The sequence below is a fragment of the Pyrgilauda ruficollis genome, unplaced genomic scaffold (assembly GCF_017590135.1).
Source record: "Pyrgilauda ruficollis isolate IOZ18807 unplaced genomic scaffold, ASM1759013v1 scaffold243, whole genome shotgun sequence".
Lineage (NCBI taxonomy): Eukaryota > Metazoa > Chordata > Aves > Passeriformes > Passeridae > Pyrgilauda > Pyrgilauda ruficollis.
The window spans coordinates 1-25,959 of record NW_024523745.1 but is presented as its reverse complement, the minus strand read 5'-3'; the positions used below and the strand labels follow the sequence as shown (position 1 = coordinate 25,959).

Below are 25,959 nucleotides of genomic sequence, written 5' to 3'. Positions count from 1 at the left end.
GGGAATGTCATTGGCAGGAGGCAGAACAGACACACAAAGAAGCTTCAGTTGCACTTAAATTTAGAAACAGAACAAGACAGAAAAATAAAGACTAGAGATGCGGAAGCTCTAAGAAGCCAGGATATACATAACTTGTAAGACTGGGGCAGAGGAGCTGCTGGGGGGAAGACAGGTGGATTAGTTTGCTTACTTGTAATTGGCTTTCAGGATTGATACAGTTGGATTTTAAAAAGCCTCTTACACTGACCATTACACAGAGTGCCACAAGTAAGGACAGTAGCACAGCCACAAAGAGCTCAAGCTTTTAAATACTATGTTTTTCCAAGATGTATAAGCTCTTCTATCTGAACATAATTTATCTTTACCCACTTCAAAAGTTTGAGAGGAGCCTCAATTGTTCTGTACACAAATACTATCTGAGAGGAGGAGATAAGCTGATATTTTCATTCCTCTCAAAATAAGGCACTCTGCTAAAAGCCCAGAAAGTAATAGTACTAATTAGATATTTAAAATACAGCCTTCCCACAGGGTGCACATCATCGAGAGAAAAAACGCAGTCCTTTGCTAATAATCAATACTTCAGCATAAGATGCAACTCTAACCTAGAATTTTCACCTTCAAATGGCAGGGTAACTGTCTAGGAAATACCCCCATTACTCAAGACAGCATCTACTTGGAGAAATAAGTTTAAATAAAGGACTCTGTATCTTCTCAGTAGGTCTAACCTTGCAAGAAAGAAGCTAGCGCTTTCTAGGTCAAATACAAAATATTGCAGGTAACTGCCCTAATATAATTTCACTCAAACTATGTTCTAACCCAAACCAAATAAGGCTGTGGTCCATACCATATCCACTGGAGACTGTCTCAAGCCCTCACTCCTCTAATTAGAAGGCCATTCTTCTTAATGGCTAACTTACATTCATCCATTCATCTGCATTATCCTTTAACAGTTTGCCTACTTTCTTGAAGCTCACCTTCCTCACACAACTGTAGAGACAAATGACATTTCGTCTCTGATTTTGGTTGACTAAATAACCAAGCTGTTTGAATGTCTCCCAAGTGCAGCTACTTTTGCTGCTCTCAGAATTTATCTTTCCTGACTCCAAATGAGCAGAACATGACAACACTGCACGCAAGGCCTTGCCACTCTCAGTAGAATAGCTAGAATGGTATGTAAAAAAGTTAAGGTCTCTTTTTAAAATCTATATTGCGCCAATTAACTGATGATCAGCTTTCTCTCATTTTGCCTTCTTCAACTGATAAATTTGAATTTCGAAGCAAGAACACTCAGTACCCCTCAACAGCAAGTCTACACAAAGTCATGTAACAGCACATAGATGTTACACACATATGCTGCAGACAGATAAGCTGAAAAAGAGCCTCAGCACCAGGACAGCAATGTCAAGTGACACAGCTAAACAGCTCCTGTGGCCTTCACTGGTCTCTACGGCCAGGGAATGCTGTTCATGCTTCATCATTCACTGGTTAAATTTTGCTTTGTTTTTCTATTATGTCAGTCCTTGAGATCATCCTATTCTTCATGTATGAAACCAGATGGTGCTTTGCATTGAGAAAGACTCTCAGGTTGGTATTGGGAATTACAGAAGCACATTTCTATGATTTTATGATGCTCTTAATCAAAAATAGCCAGCACAAGTCATAGAACTGATCTTCATTAATAATCACCTCTCATCTGACAGCTCTCACAGGCACCTTTTATTGTTTCCCATAATATTAAAATTTTTTTTTCAATGTCTGAAATAACCTTTATGTTCTCTCGTTTAATGAACATCATCTGATGTCTGGAAACCATTCTGGACTTCTGTCCCATTTCTCTTCCATAATATGACCAACTTTTTAAAGAAAGCATTGTTCTGCTGATCACATGTCAAGTTTTCAGAAATTACCAGCTCCAGTGAGAGCTTCTAGTTAGTAGCTAACAGGCTTTTTAAAGTCTTCATAGAGGACACTTTCCCCCCAGTTTTACCTAGCGTTACACAATTATGGTTCGTCAATCATAAAACTTTATGATGGCTTAGGAAGCTACACAACTGGAAAAAAAAAATTTTGTATTTAAGTTACTGCCTTCCAGTTTCAGTGACCTCCTTACCTCTTTGTTCTTGTACTCCAGCCAACCTTTGCTGTACTGACATGACAGGCAACATTTTGAAACTCATAGCTCAGATAGACACAGTTTCTGCAGGAAAGAGTTCAGCTACAATGGATTACCAAAATTATGCAGAGGGAAACCAGCCCATGACCATGAGGAGATCAAGCTGAGCACTCCAAGGGCATCTGCAGTACAAGGAAGGTGGACAGACAGGCTTCCTACAGCACAGGCATAGACATCCTTTCTGGAATTATGAATATCCTGCTAATAAGACAAACAGACCCTGCTGGGTCACTGTGAGCAGAAACACCAGGCAGTACCAGATTATCAGTAGAAGCTACATCTTTTAAATAGCCCCCTTCTCCTAACCTTGGGATACTCCAGCCCTTCTGCTAAGGCCTACCTGTGTAGGCAGTGGTGATCCTTTCTCTGTCAGCTCCTCAACGCGTTTGTTCAGAGAGGCAAGTTTGGCTTTGGCTTGAAGTTTAAGTTTCATCAGCTTGGCATCTGCGGCCTCTCGCTCTTTCTGTAACAGAAGGACACAAACTGACTGCCCTGACTCCAGCACTGGGACCCAAGAAGCACCACTCTGAAAAAGCTACACAGTTTGTCAGCCTGCCATATTCTGTTTAACCCTGCCTCCCCAGTAACAGCTCTGTCTAAAACACATCTGCAAACCAAATTTGTTCTAAAACACCACACATACCAACACTGTAGCTTCTACCCCAGCACTTCCTTTCAAGGGACAGAGCACTCAGGGACTTCACCCAGCAGTGAATACAAACTCAGCTTGACTTTCTCTGCTACATGCAGTCCCTCAGAACTATCTCAAGTAACTCCCACCATACTTCAGGGTAGACAACATGTACCTTTGGGAATGTGTCATGAAACCACTGGACTAGTGGATGAGAGCAGCACAGGCTTCTCTGTGCAAACACTCTGAAGCGGGGAAAGAACAACCTCACACAAGATATTAGGACTTATTAGAGCCACTGGAAATCTGCATGGGCCTCAAAGGGCTCTGAGACAAAATGCTGTGTAACTTGGATGTAACTTATCTACTCTAGTCTAAATTAACCCAAGCAAACTAAGAGAAGACATTCTACATCTCTTAGGGTCCATTATTCAAATTCCAATATTTCTCTGGAACTGATGCCATTCGTCATGCAGGTAATCTCATGTTCAAAAGAAACCAGAGACAGGCTTGCACAGAAGACTGAAGCAGCATTTAACTTTCGGTCCTCGGAGAAAGAAATGGTACCTTGAACACAGTTTCTTTTTCCTGGAGCAGGGCATCCTTTTCTCGAATCAAATCCTTCAGCTGAACAACTAGCTGTTCTGTTTGGGCTAGGCGCTCCAACAGCTCCTCAGGTGCCTCCTCCATGCTTTCTGCTTCTGACTGCAAAGCTTCTACCTGAAACAACAAAATGAGTGCTCTGAAGGAAAAAAAACTATTAACAGCCTGCAGCAGAGCATCCACATGATAGCCTCAGCTCCAGTCCTCAGTGCTGCACTCTGCTCCCTGCAGACATTTCATGAAGCCTGTAGAACTATACAGTTTGATGAAACCAGGAGGAAAGCCAGAGAACTTTTTAAGCCAACACACAAAAACAAAGAGTACCTTGCTGAACACCACATGACCAAATCTGAAATGAGAGGCAGCCTCACATACTATCCACGGTCTCAATACCAAAGGGCAGCACAAAGATGAAGCCTCCCACTGTGACCTAACCATGCTGAGCTTCCCCTTCTGCTACACACAATCACTAGTACTCTTAAAAGTCTTTCTTCACCCTAATTCTAGTTTGTTTCCTGGGATCACCTTGAGATGTGGAAACTGAGGAGATTACGGTCTACCCAACAGAAATGTTGACTTAAGAGGTGAGGAGTAGAAGAAAAGCAGAGTGGAATGACAGCTCAGTCTAGTGCTCAGCAAGGCAGAAGCAGGAGACAGCTCTCACTGCAGTATAATGAACCATGCTTCCCAAATTAATTGTCAATAAGATCTGAAAGTCTTTAGATAACATTGTACTTACAGCAATAGATGGTTCAGTAACTGCATCTCTGTCCTCCCCAGACAGCTCTTGTAAAACAGTACTTGCTAAACCTGACAAACGGCTCAGCATCTTAAGCCTAAAAGAAAACCAAGAGTCAGAATAGAGTTCCAGAGTCAAAACTGCTATGAAGAATAAGCTCCTTTATGCTGAACTCTAATGTTACAGCAGTAGGTGACCAGGCTTGTAGGAATTTGTCTCCTTTGCTAAAAGAGAAAAGCCGAAGTAAAACCTCAGGAAAAAAAGAAATGGTCACGTTAACAGGAGCAGCCAGACCCTCTGAATATTAAAGCAGAGGATGTGCTGGTGTCAAGACACATGACGATTCCTTCACTGCTCCACACATATGATTGAAAAATACACTTTTATGCCAGATGCTAAGTCATCTTCATAGCTCACTCTTGATCCTTCTTAACAATGACATTACAGAACCACAATCTGTTCAGCTTACTGAAAAGAAAGGGGATTGTTAAATGACGTCATTTCTCTATATGGCCTGTAACTTAAAATCAGCTTTCTGCTAATAAGTAGTGGAAATAATGGACTGAGCCTTGATGTTTGCTAAACAGATACAGATGTGTCACATTAGAGAGATGATGAGACCTCTGCATGTCACATACAGGACAGGACCTCAACATAGGGGAATAGCCTGGAGAGGACATAGATTCACTGGCTGCTTCTTAGTATACCTTCTTTCATTTCCTTGAAATTCAGGAGCCAAACTAATCCAGCAAGTGGAAGTGAAGAACAAAAAAACATGCAGCAGTACCAGCCAGCAACATATAACTTGGGGAGAGCAGTAAATTAAATTCTCTATTATTAACTGAGACGTCACTAAATTCACCAAATTCAAATGAGCCTTTGTATAGAGCTGCCAATCAGGAGGATAACAACAGGCTGGATAAACAGATGGATAGAAACATCGTGAAGTTCAGGAAAGGTAGAATGCCTTTCCTATGCCTGGAATGGGAAAAGCATGAGTGGCACAGGCTGAGGAGCAACTGGCTGTACAACTGTGTTGCAGAAGACAAGCTACAAGTGCTGATGGCCAAGCCTGGCACAAGCCACCAGTGTGCTCACAGCCAAGGTCAGGTGTACACTGAGCTGTACTGGGAGGACTGCAGGCAGCAGCTTGTGAAAAGCGATTATTCCTCTCCATTCACACCTATAAGACTACATTTGAAGTAGAGTACCCACTTTCAAAACAGTGAATCAAGTACAGCAGAGAGCCCCCAGGATGAGTGGGGTTTGCTGTACAAGGCATGTGGAGAGTATAAGAGAGCTGGGCTTGCTCAGCCCCGAGAACAGCAGGTGAGGAGCAGGATACAATTGCTGTCCTCCCTACAACCACCCATAAGGTAGCTAAAGACAGAGCCACACACCTTTTACAAGGTCCACCTAGGATGGACACGAGGCAGAGGCCAAAAGTCGCAGCATAGGCAATTTCAATCAGAAAAAAAAGCACAGGGAAGAAGTTAAAATACTGTATTAGGCTCATAGCAATCTGATCTCATTTTTGATGTTAGACACACTAAGAGCAAAGGATTTGACCAACTGAACTCCCAAAGTCCCTTAAGAATCACAGAATCATCATTCTAGTGTTGTATAAAAAGAGGTCATCTGTGACATTTGACATCTCTGAGCACAAAGGCCACAGAACTGTCCATGCCTGTAAGTGACAAAATAGTTTGTACAATTACAGCAGCTCCAGTATTGCAAGTTGAAACTAGGCAAACTCACATTAGCTATAAGATCAAGTTTACATTATCTCCATCAAATGGAATCTTTTAATATGATGTCTCTGCCTCACTAGAAGCAGGCTCCTGAAGCTGGCTACACAGATCCACTCGTTCCTGACCTCCTTGTCTTACTAAGCAAATCTTTGGTCTTAGATTGCCACTTAAATGTGTGAAAATATTGACACTGGAAAGGAGCAGCGCATTATTCATCTGTAGCAGTCACACGATTTTGTAGAAGTAGAAAACATGACAATGCACACTGCCATGCATCAATAGCAGAAAAGAGCATATCAATACTAACCTGCTTTGTACTCCAAGGAGCTCATGGGTCTGCTGATTCAATAGTAATGTTTCCAAAGCAGAGCAGTCACACACTGGTCTTTCTTGCCATACCTTATTATTTCTAGAGTACTCACAGGTTGCATGAACCAAGACTTTTGACGGAGAGAGAAGCAAAAAAAGAACAACAAAAACTAAATTATCCACTAATAAAGAAATAAGCCCATCCTTCATATCCTACACAGTGCATTCCAGGACTGTTAGTCAGTCACTGGCAATACACATGAAAAGTGACAAGTCTGCTCTGTTTGGCAACATGGATTTGCAGACATGCCCTGGTTTTTCACACTGCATAGCATGAGCTTAGTCTCTTCAGCTGAAGGAATAAAACACTCCAGCAGCAGTTAGTGTAGCAAAAAGACATGCAGCAAGAGGCCAGGCCTCAGACAGGCTCCTGCAAAGAGCTCAAAGGGATGCAACTCCTCCAGAAGCACAGTCAAAATGCCAGGATTGTTCATGTACTGCAACAACACAGCAGTCACCAAAACAAGTCCTGGTGCTTTGCTCGCTTCTCAGCTAGCCCTGGGCAAGACGTGAGGCATGGAATTCCAGAACAGTACAGCTTTACAACTCCTGCTAGAGAGATTTCTTCTGACAACATCAATTGCTCACCAACACAATGAGATACTCACGTGGAGAGCTGGAATGTCTGGAATCCATCATAAGAATAATAAAGTATTTATAGTTTTGTAAACAATCACTCCCACAATGCCCCAATGGGGAACCAAACCTGCTGTCTTGGCAATGGTGCATTATAGAAAAGAGCCATCCAAAGGCAAGAACGCCTCTTTCTAACTGTCTCCAACACTTGAAGAGGATGGATAGGATCTTCCTACTGAGCATTAGGCCACAGCCTCCTAAAGTCAGAAATGCAAAATACGTGGCTGGGACTGAGAGAACCAATAGATTAATTATTAGAAGTGGTATTAGAAATACGAAAAAAAAAGCAGAATCTAGGCAAGGGCCTCAGCACATAACTGCATGCTACAAGCACTATAATTTCAGGCATGCATACCTGGATTGAGAAAATACTCCTTGGCCTTTGTCCAGGTTGGCCACATTAACCTGACACCGCCCTCAAGCTAGTAAGCCCTGCTGGGTTTGGCTCACAACTGACCTCCTTAAAAATGCAAACAGAGGAACCATCTGCACCTATTTGCACAGATGTGGACATTAACAACCTGAACGCCAGTCTTAGAGATTCGTGTCTTTTGAATTAATTTTTAATTTACATTCTCAGGTCAGTCAAATATGGCAAGTGATGTGAATGGAAAAGAAACAGTGATTCCACAATTCTGTAAACAGCAACAGGTTGCTGTCTGTGTAGAGAAAACAGGGAAAACACGGGCCTAGGTGGGCCACTGCTCTAGACAGCATCCCTCGGATCACATCTCTGAAAGCAGCACTGTAGAGAAACGCTGGGGATTGCGGTGGACAACTGACCTAGGCCATCAATGCACCCTTGTGACAGAGGCCAGCAGCAGCATCCTGGGCTGCAGCAGGAGGAAGGTGATCCTCTCTACCAGGCATGGGGGAGGCCATGTCCGGAGTAATGCGTCCTGTTCTGGGCACCCCAGAACAAGAGGTGGGAACTTGTTGGAAAAAATTCAGTTGAGGACAACATAAATAATAAATAAACACAAATGAATAAATAAAAGGCTCGAGGAGAATCTTATCAAAGAACCACAGACTGGCTGAAGTTAGGAGGTCATCTGGTCTAAGCTCCCTACTCAAACAGAAGCTGTGCAGGTAGCTTCTGAATATCTCCAAGGATAGAGGCTTCACAACCTCCCGGGACAACCTGTGCCAGTGCTCAGTAAGCCACAGAGTGACTATTTTCTGATGATCAAGGTAATCACCTGTGTGTCAGTTCATGTCACAACCTCTCATCCTTTCACCAGACACCACTGTAAAGAGCCTAGCTCTGCCTTCTTTGAGCCCTCCCTGAGAACAAAACCAGGAACAAGCATAACTTGGCTTTTAAATTGTCCCAAAGCCAGCAGCCTGCACAGAAGGCAGTGGCTGTCCTGTGCATTAGCCTCAAGGACTTGTGGAAAGAATATCCTGGTGTTATACAATGCCAAACATGAAAGGACAGAGGTTATTCGTTGTTCCACTGCCTCACCCCACTAAAGCAAACAGTGCTTTCAGAGACAAGACTGGTGCTCTCCCAGGCTCACACTGGCATATGGATTCCCATCTCCGTAATGAACAGCAGGACACAAGGACCCTCACAGTGCTCAGGATGTGAGCCAGGATCCTTTACATCCTCTACTTTTGCTCAGCATTCCTGTGACTAATGAACTTTTGCTGGGGAGACTTTGGAACTACAGATCAGCAGTGATCTGGAGGAGGCTCCCTTTCTCTGAAATACACATCCCTGACGCAAACAGTCGAAGCCCACTGCTAGTCTGCACAGCCTGCAGTAAGCAGCGCATTTCTATCCCTAGGTATCAACCACAGCAAAGAAAGACTTGACAATGTTCTTCCCTAATTTATTATACTATAAGTTTATTATACATAAATGAAGTTAATTCCTTGCATTTCCCTTCGTTTAAAATCACACACGCATTAAAAGCACTGCTGCTGTTCACAACCCCTGGGCCAAACTTCTCACGCTGTGCGGAGGGGTTCCAAGAAAAGCCGGGAGCGACGGGAAACACTAGAGCGCCGTGCTGGCTCCCGCAGCTTCAGTTCCTGCCGCCACGGGGATGGCGGGCAGCGCCGACGGCCCCCAGCAGCCCCGCAGATTTACCGGGCCGGAGGCCTACGGCGGGCCCCGCGGAGCGCGAAGCTCCCCGCGTGGGGCTGCGCTCCCGGTACCTGGGGGCATCGCCGGCAGCGTCCCATCGGCGTGGGGGGGACTGGGCCGGGACGCAAAGCCCAGAGCGAGAGGAGAGGCCCCCCCGGCCCACCGCCCCTTACGGCCCGGGCCCCGGGGAGCTGCCAACCCGTTCCGGCCCCGCATGGACACGAAAGGAGCCCGACCAGCGACTGCCGCCGAGAGCTGGGCGGCAGAGTCCGCGGTGCGGACAGGGCAGGCGGAGAGCACCCAGGGCAGGGGGAGGCACTGACCTGCAGCACGGCGGGGGGGGGTCAGCACCGAGGGGCGGCTCTAACCCGCCGAGGAGCTGCCGCCGAACCGCTCCACCGCGCCACCTCAGCACCGGAACGCGCCGCCGCCACTTCCGCCTCCGGCGGGGCCCCGCCCCCGGCGCAGAGATACCAATCAACTGCGGCGGATGAAAGATAGACGTGACGGCCAGGCAATCCCGACGGAGCAGCTGCCTCGGCGCCATGGTTGTCCTGCAACATGGCACAAAGTGACCAATCCCGAGGACGCTGTCGGTTCTCGCCCAATAACAAGGCAGCGACCAATCAGCTGCGGCGTTTCGGGCCGGACAAGCGGTGTTGGTGAGACGGAGGCTCGCGCTGGCCGGTGTGCGACGGGAGAGGGGCAGGGGCCGCGGGGGCGGGGCCGCCGGGAGGCGGGGCCGCGCAGGCTCGCGCTGCCGCTCGTTCCGCGGCGGGCGGCGCCGGAGGCGGTGTCCGGTGGTTCGGTCGGAACGTCCCTTTAAGGAGGATGCAGTCCCACCCCCCTGCCATGGGCACGTCCCGCCAGGCCGGGGTGCTCCGAGCTCCGTTCAACCCGGCCTTGAGAGCTTCCGGAGATGTGCAAGCCGAGGCTGCGCTCGTGCAAATGGGCACTGTTGTCCCTTGCTCTGGTACTACAGTTCTTGACATAAAAATATTTTTATATTCTGATAGGCTGCAATAAGGTCTCTCCGGAGCCTTCTGTTCTCCAGGCTGAACACCCCGGCTCTGCCAGCCCGTCTCCAGGGGAGCAGAGGGACTCCAGCCCTTGGAGCAGCTCCGTGGCCTCCTCTGCACCTGCTTCGGCAGCTCCAAATGTGTCTTGTTCTGAGGGTTCCAGGACGGGAGAATGCTCTGCAAGTGGGGTCTCACCTGAGTGGGGCAGAGGGACAGAATTCTCCCCCTCACCTGCTGCGTGTGCTGCTGGGGATGTGCGCGCTGCCAGTCCCTGTCCAGTCTTGTTTTCCGTCTCAGAACTCTTGATCCATTCCCTTCCTGGTCTGTACTGGTACAGAGGTTGGCCCCAGCCAGAGGTGGGGCAAGATTTCAGGGGGCCTGGGCAGCGCAGTGTCCTTGCCTCCTGGCCACCCTTACTGTGCACACAGATGCACTGTATTCCTGTTTCTGATGGCCCCAGTAGTGTGCCAATGACCTGCTATGGCCACGGGCTCTGTCCCTACTTCACAAGGCCTCAGGACCAAAGCTTTCCAGGTGTGCTCTGAATTTTTCATGCCGTGCCTGCAGCTTTGTTCACTTTGTTTGCTTCACTTTAGCTGTGAGAGCAATTTCTCCAGATATCTATGGCTGATTTATTTTACTTATCTATCTTTGCGTGGTACAACCATGGGCTTATATTGGTAGTAATAGCAATCAGTTATTCTAGGTAGAATGAGATATTTGCAACTCTAACATGTACCTTTGTGAGTCTAAGTGGAAGAAAAGAGAGGGAAAAAAAAAAAAAAAGAAAAAGGAAGATAAGATGAGGAAACCATTCATAAGAACATCACATTTCTCCCAGTGAAGGACCCAGATGCTGACAACTTTCCATGACTCTCCCCTCCTCCTCTGCAAACATCCGAGTGAACCACAGATCTTAATATCCAGAGGAGCAGCAGGCAGGTCAGCGTAACATCAGAGAAAGCACAGAAACAAAGTGCATGTGTTGCAATTTTAATTGGATTATTGCTACTAGTGCAGCTTTTTTCTTGTATATAAGTACTTGACCTACATTATTTTTCTTTGCTTTTCTGTAATTAGATGTAGATTTATTATGACTCTCAAATCAGATTGTTAAAATTTCTATTGTACTAAAAATAAGTTTTGGCTTTAAATGTGTACGTTAAGTGATGTGACTGATTCTCTATAGGGAAGGGCTAGGGCATCCAGAAGGATCTGGACAGGCTAGAGAGAAGGGCCCATGCCAACCTCATGGAGTTTGACAAGGCCAGGTGCAATCCCCAACACGGGTACGGGCTGTGATGAGTGAATTGGGAGCAGTCCTGTGGAGAAGGCCTTGGGGGTCTTGGGGAATGCAAAACTGGATATGGGCTGGTAATGTGCACTCCCAGCCGATTGCAGCCTGAGCTCCATCAAAAGTAGCACGGGCAGCAAGGGAGCCTAGCCTCCAGTTACCTGCTTTAGGGGAAGGTGCTTCTGCCCATGGCAAGGGCTGTAATTAGATTATTTTTAAGGACTCTTCAGCCAAAACTATTCTGTGATTCTGAAGGTCCATCAATGGCAAGCACAGAGAGAGCGTGTGCTTAGACATCCAGCCTACCCAGCAGCTGCCTCTTGATGCCTGGTCTCCCCAGCTGCTGGCACCTGGACATGCCGGAGCCTGCGAGGTGCACAACCCTGCCACAGCCACCAGTACAGATTCCATTGCACACAACGACCTGCAAACGGACACACACAGGGGTGCCTCTCGAGTGCATGTGATGGGGTGCTCAGGATGCAGAGAAACACAGACAGGTGGGTCACCCTCAACCCTACACCCTCAGTCTAATAGTCAGCTACTCCAGTGGTCTCACTAACAGAGACACACACACCTGTTTCATGAACTATTTGGCCTGTTTGCTGACTAGTCTGGCTTGATATTTACTAGTGATCATAGATTGACATGATCTCACTCAATCCAGTTGTGGGCACTTAAATCCCCATGCACATTCATGCCCAGAGCACAGCACTGTGCAGCCAGAAAATAAAAAAGGAGGTAGGAGTGTTAGAAGACAAGAAAGATTGTGATGACCAGGCCCAAGGCATGGATCCACATTCATACTGATTAGCACCATTCTACATGCAACCAGCCCCTTGCCTCCATTTTCTCATGCTTGTTCATTCCCATGCCACCTAGACCCATCCCTTTCCCCATCTTCTTTTCCACTCCTAAACATCCTGTTGTGAGTCTTGTCCCCAGATGCTCTTGCCCTGGACCACACAGTGTTTTCCATGTCCCTAGGCAGTTTGTAGAGTCCTCTGCAACCTCTCCTACTGACTCATCATGATGGGTGCCACCTCTAGGCCCATGGGACTGGTGGCTCCCCTGCGACAGATTTAGAAGGAGCTGGGACAGGGCCTTTATTTCTCTTACTGGGTAATTTGTGTTCCCCAGCCTATGGTTGTCTCTCTGCTCCTTCCCCTTTGTGCAGTTGAGCCTTTCATGTGTTGACTGCACTTCTGTGATGGTTCTTGGATTTGCCAAACCAGGGGATTATTTGTGTCCCCCTGCATTGTTCCTCTGTGCTCCTTATGTGTGCTTTTTCCCACATAACCTCACTCTTGTACTGGGCCACTTCTGTAACACTTTCTGGTCCTACACACTCCGTTATTCAACATGTCTATTTGCGAAAACAGACTCTCAAATCCACTTAGAGGAGCAGATCTTTACTTAACCTCACAGCCCACATCTTGTGGGCATTTCCTCTTATCTTCACATATAATTATATCAACATTAAAAATAGGATACCAAACCAATATAGCTCCCAATGCCAGTGTCTGATTAACCTTCTCACCCTTTCTGCTTTAGCTCCTAAAATAGCAGCGATTTGCTAGATTATCTTGCATCTCCTTTCCATTCTAAGAAGACTGTTTGTATCATTGAAACTTTCTGGTTTGTGGATCAGCCTCTAAGAAGATTAAAATTTATAACTGGCTTGCGGAAGGTTAGATCCTTCACGTAACTGACATTGGTGTTGAGCATGGACAGGAGCAAACGGGCAGTGCTGTGAGAGCCACAGGAGGAAGAGGATCACTCCTGTAGCATCATCCTTGTGACCACAGATACATATGGGCAACAACAGCAGCTCCACCGTGGATGATCTACAAGCTGTTGAGATCCACCACTGGTACAAGAAATTCATGACGGAGTGTCCTTCTGGACAGCTGACAGAGCATGAATTTAAGCAGTTCTTTGGGCTTCGAGGGCTGGATCCAGAGGCCAATAAGTACATTGAGCAGATGTTCCGCACATTTGATATGAACAAGGTGAGTTCTCTGGCAAGGAATTATGCTGCTTAGAAGTGATCTCATGCTGCTTAGAAGTGATCCAACTCCTGCATTTTCAGAGTCTTTGTCTTTCTCTTGCAAACATAAAGAACACAAATATTCTCTTGCAAACATTTTCTTTTGCAAACACTGGTGGGGAAAGCTGCCAAGGGATGCTTATGTAAAGTAGCTAAATGTAAGGAGCAAATGAATGTGTACAGGTAATAACATAGATTACATAAACATAAGTAAACCTGATTATCTAACTACCTTGAGCAAGTTCATCTTTGAATTTTGAAAATTCCTTATTGCCAATTTTTGGACTTGGCCTTGTTTAACTAGCAAAATGCTAATTTAATAATTCTTCTTACGTGTTCTTATTATTCAAAAATATTGCTGTATGAGATCATGGAGACCACAGCAATCAGACACAATAGAAATCATTATAGTATTCACAGAGGAGTAATTTCCAGGTATTTGGCAGCTGAAATTAACACTGCATGAGCAGACAACTTCTGTGGCTCTCCTTGGTGCTGGTAGGTACAGCATGAAGCTGGAGTGAGGGGGTGGGCAGTTCCTAACTGTGATGGGTGACTGCTGGTAGAAAATAGTAGCCCCCATAATTCCTTTAAACGTGCAATGGCCCTCACTTTTGCCTGCTTTTTATCCATATGTATTTCAGCCTATGCTTGCAGGCCTGTATTCTTAATGACAAAGAAATCTGGATTTATAGCGTCCTGGGAAATTTCAGCTTTATTCTCTGTTCCAAGGTTCTGAAATGGAGTCAAGGAGGATCCAGTCACAGAGGCACGACAACTAGGCGGGAAATCACAGAGTTAGTTTTGAAGAAGGAAAGCTTAGGGACCAACAAAGAATGTTATTTTGGACATGTGAGACAGCATTAGGAGTTTAGGAATGGTTAGGAATATTATAAAATTCTTAAGCAGAGCAGCAGACAGGCTCCATTAGGGTAGCTGCGGTCTTGTGGTGGATGTAATGACTGTAAATAGCTGTAGACCTCAGAGAATATCTTTTCTCATCCCAAAGTCCTCTGTGCCCAGGATGATAATAGTGATGAGAAACTGTTTCATAAGGTAAAGCAAAACCTTTACAGCTTTTGCACAAGTCTTTCTGTCACTTCACGTCTCTCCCTTCTTGGGATGTTCAAGGAATTTAAAATTTATTCAAGGATGTTGTGCATTCTAGAGTTCTCCTGTGAGCCCTGTGCTAAGCAGTAAACAATGTTATAAGAAGGTTCTCAAATTCAAATTTGGTCAGAAAAGCTGTTGTTTAAATAAAGTGATAGTGATCTCAGGTAAAAGTGTGCAACTAGTGGCGATAGCCTACATCAGTTAATTTTAGTCTGTTAACAGTTAGTCACTTAATCTAAGATCCTTTTATGAGCAAGGGCAAGGAGCAAGAGCACTCAGAGGAAAATCCACCCTGTCATAATACAGACATGATGGATGGAATCTTCTGCCCTCTGGACCTCCAGATTTTGAAGACTTTGATGATGACAAAGAGGATAAATTTTCATTAGTCTTCTTTTATAAATTGCAATTGTAGCATTATAGAATGCTTTGTGTTGGAAGGGACCGTAAGGGTCATCTCATTCTACCACCTTCCATGGGCAGGGACACCTGCCATTATCCCAGGTTGCTCCAAGCCCTGTCCAACCTGGCCTTGGACACTTCATGGGCCAGGGCCTCATCACCCCCGGAGTAAAAACTCCTTCCCACCACCATCCCAATCTCCCCTCCTCTAGATTTAATCCATTCTTCCTTGTCCTGTCATGGCCTGCCCATGCAAAAAGCCGCTCTCCCCCACTATTATAACCTGCTTCAGGCACGGCAAGGGGCACTGAGGTTTCCCTGGAGCCCTCTCCAGGCTGAAGAATGAAGGTGAACAACACAGCAGATGGACAGAGCAGGGACTCTGTTGGCCTGCCAGTGCACTGAGCAGGGCTGAAAACACAGTTAATGGTGAACACAGAAACTTTACTTCAACACCTCAGTCACGTCAGCATCACTGTGGCTGCAGCGCAGCAGCATGGGCAGGACAGAGAAGCCTCTGGCCCCAAGGCTACCTTTGGCCCAGCAGGAACTGCCGTGATCCACGGTAGCCCTGGAGCCTGCTCATCCTGCTGCTGCTCAGGCTTTTTTGTCCTTCTGAAACTGCAGGAACTCCTGCAGCAGATTCCAGAATTGCACCAGAAACTGGTGTGGGAATGCCATGGGCAGTGACGTGCCCGAGGATGTCACTGCTGGTCTCTGGCTGTACTCAGGGGTCAAGTTGATGTGTTCCTCTGGTTTCAGAGGCTGCTCAGGGGCTGAGGTGACAACAGGCTCTGGTGCTGGACCAGCTCTTTCTTCTGGGCTCAGGCCCGTCTGGATCAGGATCCAGTTGTAGAAGTGCTGGGTGGAGGTGTAGATCCCAGGGTGCCTGGCTCTGTCACAGCCTCTTCCCCAGCTGTTCAATCCCACCAGCCAAAAGTAGTCCACTCTGTTGTCCTTGCAGACGAGGGGATTCCCGCTGTCCCCCTGTGCCAGGAGAGATGGCTCAGGGACTGTGGGGGCTGCTGCCAGCCCCGGGGCTGGCTGCTCTGTCCCGGCCCTGGGTCTGGCTGCTCTCCCCCAGTCCCGGGGCTGGCTCCTCTCTCCCAATCCCTGCCAGGTCCACATTCCCGGCACATTCCCAGCACAGGTGGGGGGCTCTCCCATCTCTGCACACTGGGTCCCAGATGTGCAGAGGACAGATGTTCCAGGGTCACATCCACACTTTGGGTCTGCTGGGGCCGCTGGATGGGCTTTGTGGGCAGGAACAGGCCTTGGGGACTCCAAGTCCTGTCCAACCGGGCCTTAGACACCTCCAGGGATCCAGGGGCAGTCACATCTTCTCTAGGCACCCTGTACCAGGGCCTCATCACCCCCGGAGTAAAAACTCCTTCCCACCACCATCCCAATCTCCCCTCCTCTAGATTTAATCCATTCTTCCTTGTCCTGTCATGGCCTGCCCATGCAAAAAGCCGCTCTCCCCCACTATTATAACCTGCTTCAGGCACGGCAAGGGGCACTGAGGTTTCCCTGGAGCCCTCTCCAGGCTGAAGAATGAAGGTGAACAACACAGCAGATGGACAGAGCAGGGACTCTGTTGGCCTGCCAGTGCACTGAGCAGGGCTGAAAACACAGTTAATGGTGAACACAGAAACTTTACTTCAACACCTCAGTCACGTCAGCATCACTGTGGCTGCAGCGCAGCAGCATGGGCAGGACAGAGAAGCCTCTGGCCCCAAGGCTACCTTTGGCCCAGCAGGAACTGCCGTGATCCACGGTAGCCCTGGAGCCTGCTCATCCTGCTGCTGCTCAGGCTTTTTTGTCCTTCTGAAACTGCAGGAACTCCTGCAGCAGATTCCAGAATTGCACCAGAAACTGGTGTGGGAATGCCATGGGCAGTGACGTGCCCGAGGATGTCACTGCTGGTCTCTGGCTGTACTCAGGGGTCAAGTTGATGTGTTCCTCTGGTTCCTCTGGTTCCTCTGCTTCCTCAGGCTCCTCCTCGGGGGCCGAGGTGACAACTGGCTCTGGTGCTGGACCAGCTCTTTCTTCTGGGCTCAGGCCCGTCTGGATCAGGATCCAGTTGTAGAAGTGCTGGGTGGAGGTGTAGATCCCAGGGTGCCTGGCTCTGTCACAGCCTCTTCCCCAGCTGTTCAATCCCACCAGCCAGTAGTAGTCAGCATCATTGTCCTTGCAGACGAGGGGACCCCCGCTGTCCCCCTGTGCCAGGAGAGATGGCTCAGGGACTGTGGGGGCTGCTGCCAGCCCCGGGGCTGGCTGCTCTGTCCCGGCCCTGGGTCTGGCTGCTCTCCCCCAGTCCCGGGGCTGGCTCCTCTCTCCCAATCCCTGCCAGGTCCACATTCCCGGCACATTCCCAGCACAGGTGGGGGGCTCTCCCATCTCTGCACACTGGGTCCCAGATGTGCAGAGGACAGATGTTCCAGGGTCACATCCACACTTTGGGTCTGCTGGGGCCGCTGGATGGGCTTTGTGGGCAGGAACAGGCCTTGGGGACAAGGGGACATCAGACAGGGACCCACAGGCAGATGGGGAGGGAAAGGGTGGACTGCGGACAGGCTGTGCTGTGTGTGGAGGATGAGGGGGTCCCTGCGCTGCCAGGGGCTCAGGGACTCATCACACGCTCATACCTGGCAGGTGTCAATGCCACCGTGCGGGTACCCAGCACACAGGTTGCGGGGGTGAATGGCCGCTGACGATGCCGGGCCAGGCCCCTGGCTGGACACTGCTGCCACCCACAACATGGGATGTGTCAGCAGCAGAAGTCACGGAGCTGTGGTCAGAGGCCATGGGCCGGAGCCTGCAAATCCTTCTGTAACACAAAGCCATCACTGTTCTGCTTGGTGGCTGCTACTACTCAGGCTGGAAGTCCCCTGTCATCCCCTCCTGCCCAATGTTGAATGGCAGGAAGACATGGGACCCCCGAGGGGCACATCTGTACCCTCGTGCTACTGCAGCCCCCCAGACAGGCTGTGCCAGTAGCTGGGCACTGACTGGGCCAGGGACTAAGACTTCTCCTCCAGGGACTGAGGCTGGAACACTGTGGTGTGGGTGTGAGGAACATGTGGGGCCCCTACAGGGAACTTGCTAAGTAGGACCACTGACCTGCAGGTGTCCCAGCTGCCCCACACGGGCCCGGCCAGGGCTGGCAGGATGAGCAGCCACAGAAGAGCCATCGGGCCAGCACAGGTGGCAGAGCCAGAGGAGAGCTGTCACCTCCAGTGTGGCCACCGCCACAGCACCCACAGCCTTCGTGGTGCTCACAGTGGCCAGGCCAGGGCTGCTGTCACAGAGGGGCTGGTTCTGAGTGCTGGGCATGGCAAGGAGGGGCAGCACAGAGTCATAGAGGCATGGAATGGTCTGGGTGGAAGGGACTTTAGTGACCACCCAGTGCCATCCCTGCCATGTCAGGGACACCTTCCACTGTCCCAGGCTGCTCCAAGCCCTGTCCAGCCTGGCCTTGGGCACTGCCAGGGATCCAGGGGCAGCCCCAGCTGCTCTGGGCACCCTGTGCCAGGGCCTGCCCGCACTCACAGTCAGAAATTCCTTCCTAAAGGAATTTAATCTAAATCTAATCTAACCTAAATCTGCCCACCTTCAGCTTAAGGCCATTTTTCTTGTGTCCTATCACCACACGATCTTGTCCAAAGTACCCCTCCAGCCTTTTTCTAAGCCCCCTTTAAGTACTGGAAGAGGCACCAAAGTGTCCCTGGAACTTTCTGTTCTCCAGGCTGACCTGCCATAACTCTCTCAGCCTGTCAACCCTTCTTCCCACCCTGAATGAGTATTTTAAACATGGTGATCCTTGCTGCAAAACAGCAGCGGTCTGCTGGTTCACCTACATTCACCTTTTATATATGTTTATTTGCATCCATTTCAGAAAGGCATCTGACTTTGATTAAATATGTTAATAATTGAAAGTTTACATTTTTTTCTCTGTTATTTCTTGAAGAATTATTGTTATTCAGAATCTTTGACCTAGATATGTATTTTATTTGTAGTTTGTTTTTAACATTTTAGTCAGCTTTAAATCTAGGGCTGATGAACCTTTACTAACTGACATTTTTCTTGCAGAACAAACAAGAGCTTTTTGACTTTCTTTGTAGAGTCAAGAAATGAAATATTAAAAACCTAAATACTGAATATTTTTTTCAGTGATCAAATCACGCTCTGTGTATTTTACAAAATATTCCCAGTCACATTATTTTCCACAGAATGGAGAAGAGATCTATGGCTTAGTGGAATAGCAGTTTCCCACAAAGGCAGAGTAGACTAGTACAGAAAACCTGCAGCCCATAGGCTGGGCTCAATGTTCTCCCCCAACAGGCCAAAGACAGTCAGCTTTGGTGTTCAGAGGGGGCTTTGTTCATGCTGACAACCAGGTTCCCTCACTGCAGGTGGTGAGCAGAGGGGAGGCTCTATGTACTAGATCATAAATTTAGGAACCCAGGTATTTGGTGGCTAGAGAAATAACATGTGTCTGTGCACTAAAGATTTTTCCTAAGTCGAAGTCTCTGTGCCACTTGTTGGCCTTTCTCTTTCAGCTGTGAATCTAAAGAGCAATAAGGTGAAACAACTCCAGTGCATTAACTCCCTCAATTTACTCCTGTCACAATTTGGGCGTTTTTTTCTGACAGGATGGATATATTGATTTCATGGAATACGTGGCTGCCCTCAGCCTCGTTCTCCGAGGGAAGATGGAGCAGAAATTGCGGTGGTATTTCAAGCTCTATGATGTAGATGGCAATGGCTGCATTGATCGACATGAACTGCTCAACATCATCAAGGTGAATCTCCAGGGGTCATGTTCTTGCCTCTTTCCTCAAAGACAAATCACACAAGTAAGACCTTTGCTGTTTCCCATATGGATGATCATGGATGAGACCCTCAAAAGCATTCCTTCTCTAAGCAGAATTCCCCACCACCGTATAATGCAATAAGCAGACTTAGACTCTTTATCACCACATCTTATGTTGCAGCATAGCTAACCATAAAAATGTTTTAGCTGCCTGTGACCTAAATTGCACTTTCCAAGGTTTCAGATCCTGTGACTCTCAGTTGCTATCTCTACAGTGTGTCCTTCATATGTCCTTTTCCCCATGAGAAGTTGGAGAGCCACGCCCAGTTTGCTTTTTAGAATCAGCTCCTAAATATCAACATAATAAAACATTTCTCACTCTGACGAATAGCCTGAAGAAAAAGGATTGAGACTTGAAAGGATTGTATGCAAATAGCTATTGTGAATGGGGTTGGGATTACGGGCATAAAGATCATTATAAATATCTCAGAATTAATTGTGCTGCAAATTCAGATTATTTTGCAGATAATGGGAAATTACCAAGGTAATTGCAGGAAAGATTCAATGACCCTCAATAAATAGCATTTCTGAATATGAAATGTCATAAAATTGATTTGATAAAGCACTAATAAGATGTTAATAATGCATTCTCATCTGTATAAGAATTTTAGAGCTGGGTATCAAAGAGACCTGACCAATAACTGTAGTAACATAAAGCCTCCTACTAGTAGCTTTAAATAGAAATACTCAAACATTACAGTGAAGCAACAGATAGCTCTTGAGAAACTAATTCTATGGGGAACAACTGGTGGCAAGAAATTTATTGTCCTTTGTCTTTTTTGGATGTAGTTCAGTGTCTTTTTTGGTAACCTTAAGAAATTGCTGAAGTTATATAAGTTTCAGTAAAATAGCATTTGAAAAAGAATGAATAAAATGACCAAATATCAAAGGGTAAAAACTAGAAAATGAATAGTCTTAGAATCAGTATAAAGGCTCTGAAATCACATATTTCGTGGACATCCTTAAACAAAGGAAATAATTAGCATTGAAAGAAAAGAGAACTCTGCACTATGTAGTGATGAATAAGAAGAATTGTAGCAAACAGAAGTGGATAAGGCTTAAAGTTTCTCAAGATGAAAATGAATTTCCAGTGAGCTTTAGGGAGAAGCCAAACACACAGGAAGAAGTATGTAAATAAAAATTGTGAAAGTAAGAATAGAAATAAATTACCACAGCATATAACAAAGGAATTTCATCATGTCATTTGTGGAAGGTGTTTGACAGTGTTTCTGAGGCTTGGTGTACCATAGGGTCACAAAGTGGGACAAAGTGGACCAATTAGGTGGATTCTGATTCTGCCATTTCTGCAGCACCTAAACTGTACCTAAGCAGAATTAGGCCAGTCCTCTGGGTTGTGCTGCTCATTCTGTGCTCCAGAGCCACGCTCCCTTCACACCCTTCAGTGCCATCCATAAGACCTGATGATTTGTGCTTTGTTTTCCTGTGGTACTGGTTCATTTGTGTGGGGAAGGTACCACACATGAGTGTCTTATTCTGAATCAATGCTGATATGTGGAATCAGTCTGGGAGTTGTCAGTCAGCTGCTTACTCTTCCTCTTTTATTTTAGGCTATTCGAGCTATTAATGGTGGTGACCATGAAACTAGTGCAGAAGAGTTCACCAACCGAGTCTTCAACCGGATTGATGTCAATGGCGACGGTAAGGTTCCTGCCTTAGTCATCCAGCTCAGACAGTCTCTTCTACAGAGTAACATAATGTTTTTCCTTTCTTGGTTGAACTTTAGGCCTCTTCACTTCACATTTTATTTCTATTTGCATTCTCAGCCAGTAATGTGTTCTCCATGGACCAAAAACGATTTTTCTCCTGGCATTATACATAATCAGTGTGACAGGATTTGTTCCCTGTACTGGTTTCAGCTTTGTTCTGTCCACATGAATTTCGTAGTGGGGTTTTGGAGTGGTGTTTTGTTTTCCTTTTTGTACGTTGCTGTGTAGCTCATGCCACTTAGAAGTGGGAAATATTATCAAATGGCCCCAGCTGCTACTAAGTACTTCAGTATGGAAAGGAAGAACTGCAATTTAATGTTGAAGTTCAGAGTTTCTTCACTGGGTCTGCTGTGGGCAGTACAGCAAGAACATGAAGTGCTCAGTCAAAGGTTGGTCAAGTGTCACTGTGGTCCCTGTATGTCCCCGAGAGGTATCTCTTTCCTTGCTACTTCAGGTATTCTTTACTTCCTGACAGGCTCTTTTGTTATTCCAGAATAACGCTGCTGAGCTGCTTCTCTGTACAAGGGGTTTTTGGCCTAGGACATAAAAAAAATTTGTTTCTATCTGTCACAGCCTCCTTCTGTCAGTTCCTTTATCCTTGAAAACCAGCAAATATAGGGCAGGTTAGTATTACGACAGGTTTTTTTGAGCCAAAAAGAATGCTATGATCCCACTCCTTAGCTACCCACTTCTATTGTTCTTTCTTATGTACCTCTTCCCTTGTATGGGGGAAAAAAAGGAAGCAGGCGTTGTCTGAGTACTGGGTATGTTTCATAAAAGCTTAAGAAGACTCTCTGAGGTCTTTAGGACAGTGCCTTATAACAGTGCCTATATAGTAAGTGGTCTCTAAAGTTAGATTACTGTACTTTTCCTGTCAGATGTGGATTCTGATGCCCTTTATTTGTGTCTGACACAGGTGAACTTTCTCTGGATGAATTTGTGGAGGGAGCAAGGAAAGATGAGGAGTTCATGGAGGTTATGATGAAAAGTTTGGACCTGTCACACATTGTGGCCATGATAAACAACCGTCGGCATAGTGTATAAATCAAGCTGGGAGAAAATGCTGTGCCAATAGACAGAAGGATGTCACAAAGGAGAGACAGCATTTTTCAAAACGAAATTTCCATAAACTTGAATATGGAAGTAGGAACAGAAATACACTGCTATATTTGTGTATCTGAGTGCATGTTCCTGTACAAATACTGAAGCTTAGCCACATAAATGCAATGCAGGTTCAGAAAAACTGAATCTGGGTGGCAGTATTTGACTTGTCTTTCTAAAATTTAAAGGCCAAATTTCAGGACACAAATTTCCTTTTTGTTCTGTGTCCCAGATTATCAGTTTGAAACGGACTAAATGTAACGCCAAGTTTGTGAAGAGCACTAGCAGAACTGGGTGGTGGAGTGTGAAGGAAATATTCTGACATAGAAAAGAAGAATTTCAAGCAGTTATTAGTGTAGGGAACGAACAAAAGAATGTAACTTGTACTGTTCTTGTCATCATATTGGTTCATAAACACCGGTATGGTTTACCAGCATGGTCCATACCACATGTGCTCGGATTTGGTAGTCTCTACAGAAGCAGCTTAAGTCATAAGACCACAAGAACTGAAAGAAAAACCAGTCTGACAGTGACAAATCTGTCCTCAGCTGCAGCTGTTTGAGCTTTCTGTGATCAAAGAACTCTAGCAAACAAGTCAGCAGTTTGGAGCAGCTTCTGTAACCAGAGAAAATATGCTACTCAGTTTCCCAAAGTAGAAGAATTACTTGAGAGATCAAATATTTTATATACTCATGGTCCTACTTATTCTCCTCTCATACAATTGAGTCGCTGGGAATATTCAAGGCCACACTAAACAAGGCTTGGAGTAACTCGATCTAGCCCCATGGCATGGGGCTGAAGCAAGATGATCTTTGAAGTCCCGTCCTGCCCAAACCATTCTGTGACTCTATAAATGAAGTATTTGAAGGTGATCCTAATATTATTGCTTCACACATCCTTTATTGGTCTTTCTTCTTGTTCTTGAGGAGACAATCTAATTGAAAGAAACAACTCACCAAGGTGACTTGTGAATTGTGCTGTATAATGAGAAGGCTGGAGTGAAGCTGATACTCTAGATCAGTGCTGCCATAAATGACTCTGATTTTATACACAATGGGAAGAGTGATTCAGCATGGATAGAAGCTCAGCAAACTGTGTCTTGTTCACTGTTCATTAGATAAGGTCATGATCAGAAGCTCCTTTGAATCTGGGAAGAGAACCAGAAGGAAAGAAGAATGCAGGAAATGTTCAACAGAGTGCCTATGCCATAGTTGGCATGTTTTTCCTGTGCAGGAGAAAGAATGTGCAGACTAGTAACAAAACTTTAGATTGGACTTATTGTTGCTTATATTTAGGCTTCTGTGATGTTCATATGTGTATTGGTTTGCACGGCAAGGTCTTGGTAGCAGGGAGGCTACAGGAATGGCTTCTTCTTTGAGAAGCTGAGGGAAGCTTCCCCCATGTCTGGCAGAGACAATGCCAGCCGGCACCAGGATGCCACTGGCCAAGCCTGAGACCTTCAGCCATGGTAGTAACATGTCTGGGATAACATATTTAAGAAGGAAAAGTTATTGGGCAGAAGCAATTGCAGCCAGAGAAGTGAGGACTGAGAATATGTGAGAGAAACACTTCTGTAGACACCAAAGTCAGCTAAGAAGGAGAGGGAGGAGGTGTTCCAGGTACTGGACCTGAGATTTTCCTGCAGCCCATGATGCAGGCCATAGTGAAGCAGATTGTCGTCCTGGAGCGCATGGAGGTCTGCAGGAGCGAAGCACAAATCTACCTGCAGCTTGTGGAAGAGCCCCATGTTGGACCAGGTCCTGGAAGGACCTCTGGGCCTGTGGCGAGAAGAGCAGGTTTCCTGGTAGGTCTTGTGACCTCACAGGGGACTAACTTTAAAGCAGTTCCTGAAGGACTGATCCCAGGGAAGGTACCTCACACTGGAGCAGCTCATGAAGAACCACAGCCTGTGAGAAGGACCCATATTGGAAAAATTAATGGAGAACTGCCTCCTGTAGAAGGGATCTCATGCTGCAGCAGCACAAGGACTCCTCTTCCTGAGGGGGAAGCAGTGGCATGAACTGACTGTAACTTCTGTTCTCATCTTCATGCACTACTGGTGGGGAGGAGGGAGAGAATGGGGAATAGAATTTTTCCTGGGAAGGAGAAAGGGATGGGGGAAAGGTGTTTTAAAGACTTGTTTTACTTCTCATTACCCTATTCTGATTTTTATCGGTAATAAATTCAATTAATTTTTCCCTCCCTTTTTTCCCTCTGATGTCTCTCTGTCCTTATCTCAGCTCATGAGCTTTTTTATATTTTATCTAGCTGAGAAGGGAAGTGATTGATAGAGAGGCTGTGGTTGGATGGCACCTGCCATCTAACCAGAGTCCACCCATCACAGTAGTATTCTGAACAAAGTGTCTGGGCTTTCACTGAAGGGAAGATTTAGTGAGGGAGATTTAGTAAGTACTGTCATTGGAGTGTGAAAGAGTGAGTGATCATGTTTACAGTAGCTACCAACAGTTTTCTAGGTAGGCTCATGCTCCAGGCCCCACTGGCACATGCATGTCTGCAGTCTTAGAGCTTCTGCAAGGAATCACAACCTTGTGGTTGAAGAACCATCACGTGAAAAGGGAAGACTTCCTTGACCCACAGTAATTAATTTGTCTGTCAGTGGCTCAGGAAAGCTGAGATCCTTGTGCCTGACCAGTCTGTCAGCGTCCTGTTGCAGGGACCCTTTGTTGAGCAGTCCTGCTGGATTGGAGGGAAGTTTGACTGACATTCAGGGAAATAGGCCAAAGGCATAAGGGAGACCCCTCAGCAGGTCTTTCCACTTTATGACCCCTCAGTAGGACTTCCTATTTGAATATGTTACCTGCTGCTGGCAACTGCTAGCAGCCATGAAGGAGTCAAACTTTGGAATTTTGTGGAACAGTTTATGGTACTATACTCTTTATAAATATAAAATTATGACAGGTTAATGTTCAGGGATTGTTGGTGATGGTATCTGTCAGTGATAGTATTTGACTGCAAAACCTTATTCAAAGGAATATACAGACAAGCTGTAGTCCGCAATAAAAATATTCAGCAGGCAGAGTGCATTTCTAACCCAACAGGCATTCCTATGGGGGAGAAGACAGGTTCAGCCCATTGACTGATCCCAGCAGTTATGATGGAGCCTTCATTAACTTTTTCTCCATCCTTGGCTTACTTTTATAGTATTTATTTGTATTTAGGTAAGCTTGAGTGACTCTACTCATGCATATATTTGCTACTGATTGGTGTAAAATCCTCTCACTTCACTTTCAAAGATACAGTCAAAAAAACGTATAGAGCTCATGCCCAGTGAGAGGTTGTCGTAACTTGGAGGCAGGTAACTTTGGGATAGAGGTGTGCATTACTATTACAATTAGGTTATAATTAACCACGTTCATCTGAGG

General features: G+C 46.3%; 2 protein-coding genes across 7 annotated transcripts in view; one reads left to right on the top strand and one right to left on the bottom strand.

Annotated features, from left to right (window-relative positions):
- GOLGB1 (golgin B1) overlaps positions 1-11,146 on the bottom strand; it is a 42,260-nt gene extending 31,114 nt beyond the window's left edge. Inside the window, exons 1-5 of one of the 4 annotated variants that reach the window (XM_041470289.1) lie at positions 9,318-9,444; positions 6,205-6,337; positions 4,147-4,243; positions 3,372-3,524; positions 2,514-2,636 (exon numbers count right to left, since the gene is read on the bottom strand). In XM_041470289.1, the coding sequence (XP_041326223.1) occupies positions 2,514-2,636; positions 3,372-3,524; positions 4,147-4,236 (366 nt within the window). In that variant the 5' untranslated portion in view covers positions 4,237-4,243; positions 6,205-6,337; positions 9,318-9,444. Of the gene's footprint in view, positions 1-2,513; positions 2,637-3,371; positions 3,525-4,146; positions 4,244-6,204; positions 6,338-9,317 lie in introns of all 4 variants that reach the window. The other 3 variants (XM_041470288.1, XM_041470291.1, XM_041470290.1) reach the window with 3 other exon arrangements.
- Positions 10,832-24,624, top strand: LOC121355109 (guanylyl cyclase-activating protein 1-like). Of its 3 annotated transcripts, XM_041470296.1 has the most exons (6): positions 10,832-10,955; positions 11,563-11,807; positions 12,862-13,319; positions 19,528-19,731; positions 21,317-21,407; positions 22,392-24,624. In XM_041470296.1, exons 3-6 carry the CDS (start codon positions 13,122-13,124, stop codon positions 22,517-22,519), a joined length of 621 nt encoding a protein of 206 aa, XP_041326230.1. In that variant the 5' UTR covers positions 10,832-10,955; positions 11,563-11,807; positions 12,862-13,121; the 3' UTR covers positions 22,520-24,624. The 3 variants fall into 3 exon arrangements, with proteins under 3 accessions (XP_041326230.1, XP_041326229.1, XP_041326231.1); XM_041470295.1 differs by lacking the exon at positions 10,832-10,955 and having other exon boundaries at positions 11,337-11,807; XM_041470297.1 differs by lacking the exon at positions 10,832-10,955 and having other exon boundaries at positions 11,670-11,807; positions 19,528-19,677.
- The last annotated feature ends 1,335 nt before the right edge of the window (positions 24,625-25,959 follow it).

Coding starts and splice junctions, on each gene's coding strand:
- LOC121355109 (XM_041470296.1), top strand. CDS start 13,122: ATGGGCAACAACAGCAGCTCCACCGTGGATGATCTACAAGCTGTTGAG. Junction 13,320..19,527: donor GCACATTTGATATGAACAAG/GTGAGTTCTCTG, acceptor TTTTTCTGACAG/GATGGATATATTGATTTCAT. Junction 21,408..22,391: donor GATTGATGTCAATGGCGACG/GTAAGGTTCCTG, acceptor TGTCTGACACAG/GTGAACTTTCTCTGGATGAA.